The sequence below is a fragment of the Sinocyclocheilus grahami genome, unplaced genomic scaffold, assembly GCF_001515645.1.
Source record: "Sinocyclocheilus grahami isolate Dianchi unplaced genomic scaffold, SAMN03320097.WGS_v1.1 scaffold362.1, whole genome shotgun sequence".
In the NCBI taxonomy this organism is placed as follows: Eukaryota; Metazoa; Chordata; class Actinopteri; order Cypriniformes; family Cyprinidae; genus Sinocyclocheilus; species Sinocyclocheilus grahami.
Window position 1 is genome coordinate 494,369 of NW_015505541.1, and position 10,261 is coordinate 504,629.

The 10,261-nt window shown below is 34.9% G+C and overlaps 1 protein-coding gene across 3 annotated transcripts in view; it reads right to left on the reverse strand.

The window, feature by feature from the left end:
• The window catches only part of LOC107549090 (ryanodine receptor 3-like), a 78,008-nt gene extending 68,263 nt beyond the window's left edge, over nt 1-9,745 (reverse strand). For 2 of the 3 annotated variants that reach the window (XM_016230030.1, XM_016230028.1), the window contains exons 1-7: nt 9,651-9,745; nt 8,791-8,811; nt 6,219-6,293; nt 5,793-5,871; nt 5,079-5,191; nt 2,307-2,406; nt 2,112-2,205 (exon numbers count right to left, since the gene is read on the reverse strand). In XM_016230030.1, the coding sequence (XP_016085516.1) occupies nt 2,112-2,205; nt 2,307-2,406; nt 5,079-5,191; nt 5,793-5,871; nt 6,219-6,293; nt 8,791-8,811; nt 9,651-9,677 (509 nt within the window). In that variant the 5' untranslated portion in view covers nt 9,678-9,745. Of the gene's footprint in view, nt 1-2,111; nt 2,206-2,306; nt 2,407-5,078; nt 5,192-5,792; nt 5,872-6,218; nt 6,294-6,559; nt 6,575-8,790; nt 8,812-9,650 lie in introns of all 3 variants that reach the window. The other variant, XM_016230029.1, reaches the window with a different exon arrangement.
• Nucleotides 9,746-10,261: the final 516 nt, after the last annotated feature.

Here is a 10,261-nt window from a genome sequence, read left to right on the forward strand (position 1 = left end):
CAGGTTTTCTCAATTTTTTTGGCTCAATTCTCGAATGAAACTTTTTTTCCCCGACACAATAAGTTCAGATCTCTGATCAATTAGCTTCTTGTTCGCATCAGATTGGAATTTCTTATTGATTTGAGCAAATTGCAAATGCTTTGGCACATGTGTGCAAACAGTAAGAACAATTGTCTGCAGTTTGCACAACAACTATTTGCATATGGCTTGTTGATCAAAACTTATGAGCCGACTCTCACTTAAACTGTCAAACTCTTCACAACTTCTCAAACATTTTTCATCGTGTAAGCCATCACATTCAAAACGATCCATTAAATTATGAAAAATTGGTATACACGCATGTATATTCCATAAATATCTGACATTGACATTGTTTGTAATGTCTGCTAAATTGGCAAATTACAATACAATTTGAATCAACCATTCAACCAATCAAGTTTGGGAGCATATATATGTAGATTGCCCCCAGCACAATCACTAAGAATGGAGGACTTCCACAACCCTGAACTGCAGCAACATGCTCGTGGAAGAGCAATTGGAAGACGTGTAAGAATACGTGGTGGTCATGGTGGTGGTGGTGTTAGAGGAAGACATAATAGAGGAAGAGGTGGAAATAGAAGAGACAGAGTCTCTGATGAAATCAGAGCCACACTTGTGGATCATGTCATAAATCGTGGTTTTACAATGGAAGAGCCTGGTCGAAGAGTACAGCCTAATGTAAACAGGTCCACAGTGTCATCAATTGTGCAAACCTTTCGTATGGAAAACGGGTAAATATGTATTTATTATTTCTTTTTTTTACAGTATGAAAAGCATTTTTATAAACAACAATATTGTAAAGGTAAATGCAAGTCTATTTGTACATTCTATAGAACCGCACAACAACCTCGCGACTCCATTCCTAAATCCAATAGAAGAGTTTTTTTTTAGCATGGAGGTGGAAAGTATATGATCATAGACCACAAAATCAGATGTCTCTATTGGATGCCATGAATGCTGCATGTGAGGACATCACAGCTGATCATTGCAGGGGATGGGTGCGGCATTCAAGGAGATTTTTTTCCCCGGTGCATGGCAATGGAAAACATCAGATGTGATGTTGATGAAAATCTTTGGTCTGACCAACAAGAGCGACAGGATGTCCACCAAGAATAATTTTTGAAGTATTCAAAAGAAGTATTTGTGGTAACATAAGAAATGTACAGTAATTGGACAAGCAAGATTACACTTATGTAATGCATTCGTACAAAAATAAATGTACTGATGTTCATACTTTTTTTTTTCTATGTACTATTGACTTCTCAACAAATATCAGATTTTTTTTTTATAAAACCTTCATTTCCATGGTTGACTGTCATGGTGAAAAAACAACTAAACATTTTGGCCAGTGTGGCTCACACGATGACAAAAATACTTTATATTTTGGTGTCCTTGGCCAAATTACTGACACGATAACTAGGTTTTGAAGCATGAATGAAATGTTTTGGGTGAGTAACTACATTTTGCAGACATGCAATAAAGTTCTGAAGTTCCAGCAAACAGTTGTGACATTTGCACTCACAAGATAGAGAATGTTAAGATCGTTTCGAAAAATGTGCCAAAGCAATTGAGAAACACCGTAATAAGCAAAAATTACTCTAGACAAACATTTGTGTCTTTTTTTTTCTAAAGTGTGTTGAAATTTCTTCTTCTGCATTCTACTGTACGGACGTAAATGTACTTTCCCTTCAGCCTGAGACTTATTCATGTGAAAAGGCTTTTATATTTGCCAAAAATATAACTTTTTTTATTTTAAAAACAAACAAGCAAGCCCTGTCCAGATTTTTAAAAGTAGCGCAGAAGTAACGTAATGCATTACTTTCCATAAAAAGTAACTAAGTAACGTAATTAGTTACTTTTTTATGAAGTAACGCAATATTGTAATGCATTACTTTTAAAAGTAACTTTCCCCAACACTGGTCATGTCATATTGATCGATCGATAGATAGCATGACTGATAGAACGATAGAACAACAGACAGACAGACAGATGATAGATAGAACAATAGATAGATAGATAGATAGATAGATAGATAGATAGATAAGATAGATAAGATAGATTGATTGATTGACCTCTGTTGCTCTTGGCTTTGCTCGGATCCTGGTATGGTGAGGCTCTCGTCGTGCCCATGGAACAAGCGTGTCACATGCCCACCCAGAAGAAATCCTACAGAGACAAGGGAACAGTGAGACAATTCCTAATATCAATTGTGCTCTTAAAACTAGTACAGAAAGACAAAAGTAATACATTTTGATTTTTGAACTCACCCACTTCCATGTTGCTTCTGGAGCAGGTAGGTTGAACATTCCACAGTGTTTGCATGAATGAAGCATCCACTTGAATACTTCCATTGGAGATGGAGAGGTGCTACAAAAGAGGGAAAGACACAAGTGTTTTACCAAACTACCTATGCATGTGTGTTTTCGATTGAATAATCTTGTAGAATCTAAAAAAGAGGAAGGCAGTGAGTGAGGGAGACTGAGGAAAAGAGATACTGGCATGTGGCCTTGATGCTGCCAGCCTGTCTGTGTTGTCAGCAGCTGAGTTACAAATCTGTTTTTAAAAGATTACTGTCTAGAAAACACAAACAGCGACTGTCTTTCCCAGGACTACAAACACTAACTCTCTGCATGAGCAACTCTGCAACCCATTCCAAGAGACTTCAGTTAATTCATTGCTAGTACAAAGCAGCAAATCAGCATTTATGAATGAATTCTGAAGGATCGTGTGACACTAAAGACTGGAGTAAAGGATGCTGAATATTCAGCCTTAACATCACAGGAATAAACAACATTTTAAAATGTATTAAAATAGAAAAGAGCTATTTGAAATTGTTGTGCACAGTAGTTGTCGTTGCTAGGAAATGCTTGTTTTTTTTACTGTGGAGACGTGCTGAAATGGCGTTTGGTCTCGTACTGTATCGCGTACCTTGTCAGTGTCGTGCGCTTTGCTTGGCCATTTGTTGGGATAAACAGGAAAGTGTGTCCAGCTGAATTCAATTTGAGTTTTGTTAAACGAATTAAAAAGAAGCTTAGTTTACCACGGAAGCGGTCGTGTGAAGACCGAAGAGTGTAAAGACCATCGACTCTACCGTGCGACTCCACTGGGCAGGGACACCAGCATCGCTTTTTATCTCTCCTCTTTCCACTTCTGTTTCGGTTATTTTTATAATCTAGTTCTTACTATGTGTCAGTAAGTTGTTGTTATTTTAGCATGTGTGTTTGCCTCAGTGTTATTTTTTAGGATTACTGATGAACTAATGTACTTTGATTTGTATTAGTTATCTATTTTAGTTACAGATGTAGTAATGTTGTCATTTTATTCGTTTTTTTATTGTCTATATAGGCTTTTTATTAAGTTTTACTTTTATTTGTGGCTGTACATACACATATGTAGTTGTTTTTTGGTGTTTGGCTTAGTGTTATGTTAGAATCATTATTATACTCATACCTTTTTGTTCTTTTAATATTTTTGAATTGTTTTAGCTTTATTTTATTTTTTCATTTAAATGTTTTAGTTTTGAAATGTTGTTGTATGCATTTGTCATTTTTATTTAATTTATTTCATTTTCTTAAATGTGTGTGTATATATATATAGTATTTATAGAGTTTTAGCTTTTAGTTTTAATTACTTTTTCTTATTTGTAAGTCGCTTTGGATAAAAGCGTCTGCTAAATGACAAAGTAAAAGTAAAAAGTAAAATAAGAACACAAACAATTTTGTTGGGGTTAAAACCTTTATTAGGTTACCCATGATTTGCACCTGGTCAGTCAAATATAATCCTATATTTCTGAAACGTCTGCCTTTTTGTCTCTCAGTGTGTCCATTCTCCTCCTGTACATCTAGAGGAGCTCAGCGCTCTGTTGGAAGGCTGAGCACGTCACCATGACAACTTACTTGATTAAACCTGATGGTCTCCCTCTGTATGAAAGAGGTATATTAACTGTCAGCACATCTGGCGAAGCCATCTTGCCAGACACAAATTAAATTACAATGAGAAATTATGGAACTTTTTATTTTGGTTTTTTTTTCTTTTTTTTCTAGAGACTACCAGTCTATGTACTATTTGCATTGCCCTTAACTGTCACCAACGCTTGGCACTCTTTTTTTGTTGTCCTTTTTCTCTATCAAATCTTTTAGTAATCATCATAAATTATATATCATTTGAAAGCTTAGAACCCCAAGATTCATCCTGTGAAACCCATATCGGACATTGCATTACCATGGAAATGGTACTTTAAAATCTTTTGGCGGTCTCCTCCCCCTTAGTGGGTGGTGTCAAGTGTCATATTACAAAATGCATTACGGTCTTTTAGAATCAAACCTTTTTATAATCTTGACAAAAAACATATCATTGGAAAGGTCTGAGTCACAGGACTCCATATTTTGAGATAGAAGTAATATTTACAGAGAAATCTAGATATTTGTGACAGAAAAATGCATTTTAAAAAACCAATGGAGTTTGGATGGCACCCGGTGGCTGTTTGTGGTATAAAGCCTTAAATAAAATCGCATAGGAACCTCAATTTTTTTCATATCAACTTCAAATTTGGAACAGAAATTATTTAGACACAAGGCTTTAATGTTATACCAATTTTAGAGTAAAACCTGTTATGTAAAATATTTATTATATATAAAATAAAATTTGTATAGTGCATTTTCTTTACAGCAAATTTAAATTTCTATAACTTTTTGATAATTTAAAAAAAAAAATTTAAATCCACTTTTGCAATAATCTGCTGATTTTCTTCATTAAAAAGAGACCAACCTTAGGTCTGTATTCCTTAGTGTCCCTAAATTACAACAATTTAAGTTTGGATAGTGCACTTTTATGCCTATTTTAAAAATGAATTCTGGATGAGAGAAATTCAGTCTTTTACTTACACAAAGATATCATATGACTTCAGAAGCCTTGGAATATACTGTAGCACATGAGTTGGATGGACTGTTTATACTGTGTTTTAGTGGAGCTTGAAAGACATGCTCACTATGACTTGGTATTGTAATGAAATTGCTGCATTGCACACACCAGGTACTCACCAGGTACCTCTCAGAGGACACGCTGACCAAGATGAGGTCATCTCCAATGCGCACCTTCTCACCCTCTGACCTCTGCTTGGATGCCGGGTGAATTGTCCACCAACAAGCTTCCCCTTTGATAGTAAAATTCATCAGTTAGAGGAAACTCATCAAATGTAAATAAAGAGACAGATTATCAATGTCCAACAGCTGTTACTAATTCAATCAACATTTGACCTTGATGAACTGAGATCACCTATAACACCTTTCTGGTGTTAACAAACTTAGATGTTGATACTGATATTCATGTTCCTCTATTCTGAGTGACACAAAACACAAAAATAGTAAGATATCTATGTTTAATTTTGGATCTCTTTTTAAAGCTTGGGAAGTAGTCCTAGCACTGCATCTGTTACCTATGGTTCAAATGTCACAGTCGGGAAGAGGCCTGAAAGGGATATTGATCAAATAAAATAAATAAATAAATACAAAATAAAATAAAAAACTATCTGTCATTAAAAAACTTTTTAAAAAATTTGAAATTTTGCCTTGGAAACTACATTGAAATAAGCTTAAGATTAAGTACTAAAATTACTAAAACTGAAATAAAAATAAACTAATATAAATATTTTTTTTAAATTACAAAATTATTAAAAAAAAATGTAAAATGAAAATATCAAAATAAAAGCGGTTTCAAAATATTAATAAATACTAAAATAGCACTGTTGTTGTTACCGGTTGAATCCTCTTGAAGGCCAACATCAAAAGACAGTTTGTCTGTCAGAGACCTGGAAGTTTTTAGGCATGTGAGATACTATGGGAAAACAAAGAAACAAGTGTAAATTCTACTAACAAATAATGACAAATAAGGTTCCCTACACTGCAGCACTGAATCACGGGTAAAGACCCCCAGAAGACCAAGTTCAGTAAGCTTCAAGCTTTATAGTTAATGTTTATTGATAATATAAACACATAATTATCCCATTAAAACATAAGCCGTCCTGTCATTCATGATGTTAAAGCATTTTCACTTCTCCCCATCTACCCCAAATATACTGTAGGGAGTCAGTGATCATGAAGTTGATGTGTGTGAGCTGTAAGCTGTGATAGGCTGCCTAATCCTTCTCCCCACTGGCTTCAATTTGTGCATCGCATTCTCACCATTCCACTGAAGGAATGCCTAAGGAGGATGGCGTGACCGTAGAGCAGTGTCCGATGTCCACCTCCCTGTGCTGCCTACAGAAGAGAGAGTAAAATGTTGTTAGCAACTCAACGCAAGGGTTCAGAGACGTGGACAGAATGGTCACTGTTAAAATAAAGAGTCACTGAATCAGAAACATTGGCACTGGGAAGAACATGCTGGACGGATGTTAAAAGGAAATTTCTCGTTCAGTTGTTTGAATGAGAACAAAATTTCGTTGTTGTACCGTAGATGAGGAAATGTTAGGAGTGTGTGGAAAAAAGGCCCACAAGAAAGAGAGGAACAGAGTAAATATACTTACCCGTCTTATAAGCATCTGAGTGCATAGGGAAAAAATATGTTTCTCTTAATTAAAAAAGATATTTATAATGAAGAACCTCAGGTAAAACTTTTGAAGTCTGAAACTGGTGATACTGTTCACTAATCTTCCATGATTAACCATAATAATTACTGCCACATTTGACCACAATATCTGACTGTTTCATCTGAACTCCTCACCGATAGTCTAAAAATGCACGACTTTGACAAAGAGGAAAGTTGAAACTTGTGTTCCCTACTCCCAGCTGTTGCTGTAAGAGTATGCCTGCTGTCTTGCATATCTATCTATCTTGGCTGAGTCACTGTGATATTGCACAGTTAGCTGCACATTTAACCAGAAACTGCCACTTCTAGAGAGTTTCAAGTTGACAGCCTACTAAAAATGGCAAGATCTCTGGACTGCTGATAAAAAAGATCCCAAAGAAACCATCCTGATGTAAAAAAAATAAACATATACTAGCCTACCATTCAAAAGTTTGGGGTCAGAATGTTTTTTAAACAAATATCTTATGTTCACCAAAGCTGCATTTATTTGATCACAAATACAGCAATGATACAGCAAAATCAGCAGAATTGTGAAATATTATTACAATTTATTACAAAATAACTTTTATTTGTATTTTTAACCGTAATTTATTTCTGTGATGCCAAGCTGAATTTTCAGCAGCCCTTACTCTAGTCTTCAGTGTAACATGATCCTTTAGAAATTATTTTATTATGATGATTTGGTACTCAGATTTCTTATTATTATCAATGTTGAAAACTGTTTTTTGCTTAATATGTTTGTGAAAATGTTTACACAACATATATGTGACCCTGGACCACAAAACCAGTCATAAGGATACATTTTTCGAAATTGAGATTTATACATCATTTGAAAGCTGAATAAATAAGCTTTCCATTGATGTATGGTTTGTTAGGATAGGAAAATCTGGAATCTGAGGGTGCAAAAAAACAAAATACTGAGAAAATCGCCTTTAAAGTTGTCCAAATTAAGTTCTTAGCAATGCATATTATAAATCAAAAATTAAGTTTTAATATATTTACGGCAGGAAATTTACTAAATATCTTCATGGAACATTATCTTTACTTAATATCCTAATGATTTTTGGCATAAAAGAAAAATCGATCATTTTGACCCATATTGCTAATATTGCTATTGCTAAAAATATACCCCCGCGACTTAAGACTGGTTTTGGGGTCCAGGTCACATATATGTTTTTTTCAGAATTCTTTGAAGAATAGAATGTTCGAAAGAACAGCATTTATTTTAAATATAATTTTTTTTGAAACAACACAAAAGTCAACTTTGATCTGACTTTAAACATTTGAATGGTAGTATATAGTACACTCTGAAAGTAGCATGGTATACTACTTCTGAGCTAAACAAAAAAAAAGAAGCGAAACATCAAAAGAAAAAAACAAAAAATACAAAAAAAAAGAAACATTCATTCTGGAATCAGCATTCCAGATCATTTCCTCGTCATTGGTACTCCTGAAATTTGAGAGTGTTAGAGTCCAAATGCAGAAGAAACAGTTCACATCTCAAACTACAAATAATCAACACAAAAAAGGCATTAACGAGTGAATTCATTAAATAAATGACACACATCCGTCGGGATTTTTACAGTGAAGTACTGTATGTAACTCTGCTGCATAACGCTTCTCCAACAGAACTCATTCTCTCCTAGACATTAATGTTAGCGCAACAGATACACAGCACCGAGCCAATAAAATATATGCTGTGACAATCTCATTTCAAAACGATGTAGTAAAAAATAAACATGAAATAAAATATCGAGCGTGCCATTTTGTGCTGAAGGGAGGGCAAATAAAGCATTCAAATGGCCCTGTTCAGAACATGCTTAGCCAGTAGATTTTATTCTGGGCTTTGCATAATTCAGGGCCACTAGGTTCTAGGTTTGACAAGTTAATTCATCTTCTTTGGGTTACAGGAATATTTTTACACTCTCAATCATAACATAAAAATGGAGAGAGGGAAACAAGCCTGAGATTAAAGGAGAGAGACCTTGACTAAATTTATTAGTTGGGTTATGCCATGAGTTAAAGCACACTTAAAAATCCAGTTTAGTTAAAGAAGTGGTTGGGATGCTTATAAAGGAGCAGTAGGTATAATTATGTAAGTTAAATATTTTTTACATAATTCAGATTGACATACATGCATACTCTTTGGTCAACAAATTGTGAACATACCCATTGCTCATGATCAGGATTCTTGCAACGATGAACAAAGATACAGATATGATTAAAAAAAGGCAGTTGGAAAACCCTCGCCACTTTAGCACATTCAATTCATTATGTCTTACCAAATGAATTAATTAAACCCACTCTTGCTACTGTTTTTAGAAATAAAAATCAAATATTTATATTGGTTGGATACTAGATATAATGAACTGAATGCCAAATGACGAGGCAACCCATGAGCAAAAACACTTGAAATAACTTCAATAAAATGTATATTGTGAAGTGCATTTTATTAAAAAAAATTATGACTATGAAATAGGGAAAAATAATAATTTCACCTTCTAGAGGCAACTGAAAGCATAATAGACATGGAGCGGAATAATTAGTCTATGCAAAGCAGAAGGTGAGGTACCATACTATCATAGACATTAAAAAGATCACAATATTTTCTCCATTTATGACCATACATACCTCACCTGCATTTGTTAGTAAGTAGATGTTTAAATGATTAAGGGATAATGGATTTGCATTACTATCTATGTTGAAAATCTAAAGCAATTATGGCATCTGAGGAATAACATCCGATTCATAAAACTCTCCAAATCAGATCTGCCAGTGAGAATTCTGGTTTTCTAATATCAGTGTCATCATTATTGTTTACATACATACCCTTGGTCATATAGAATGCAGAAGAACTACAGTCAGTGGAGTAGTTTTGGAAATATGTATATACACTGTCTTTCCATGCCAGTGCACCATTATATTTCCCTATTGACATTGAAATGCAAAGGTTTTGAAGTATTCTTAGTAGAAAGGTCTAGATATATTCAGTATAGTAACCCTGTAATGACTGCGATTTGTGTACTTACCCCTTCACCGCTCTGCCCTGCAAGCATCTCCTGCAGGGCCCGCACTGAGAGCGACTGCTCCAGCACAAAGTTGCAGATGCATAGGTCAGGAGGAAAATACTGTAGAGAGATAGAGATATTGCGGGTGTAGTTGCTGATTTGTTTTTTGATATGGATAAAGTCAGATAATTGGTAGAGTGTTTAAGTTTACAGATTAAAGCCCTTCATTAGTCCCAAATAGATGTTCTGTTTTCGATATGTGTTCATTAGGATTAGCTTGAGAGGCCAGTAAAGATTAACATGGGCAAGTGGTGAGCTCCACCTTTGGTCTAGAGAAGTCTTCTCCCACCCTGCATCTGTTTATCAGGCTGCTATTTAAAGCCCCTCGACTGTCTGGTTCAGCTATCCTGAGAAAGTGAACATTCTACAACCTTCTGATAACTAGAGTCTGAATCATGTACAGTCTTACTGAGTGTATACTTTAAAAGCATTTTCCTACTAACATCTTCCTTTGTATTGAGAAATAAGAGAAATCAGCCATGACTTATGGTGACCAGTGCCCTTTCAGGTTTTAATATGACATGTGAGTGGGGAGAATGCGCTAAGTAGAGTGACAGATGCCTCTGGGGAAA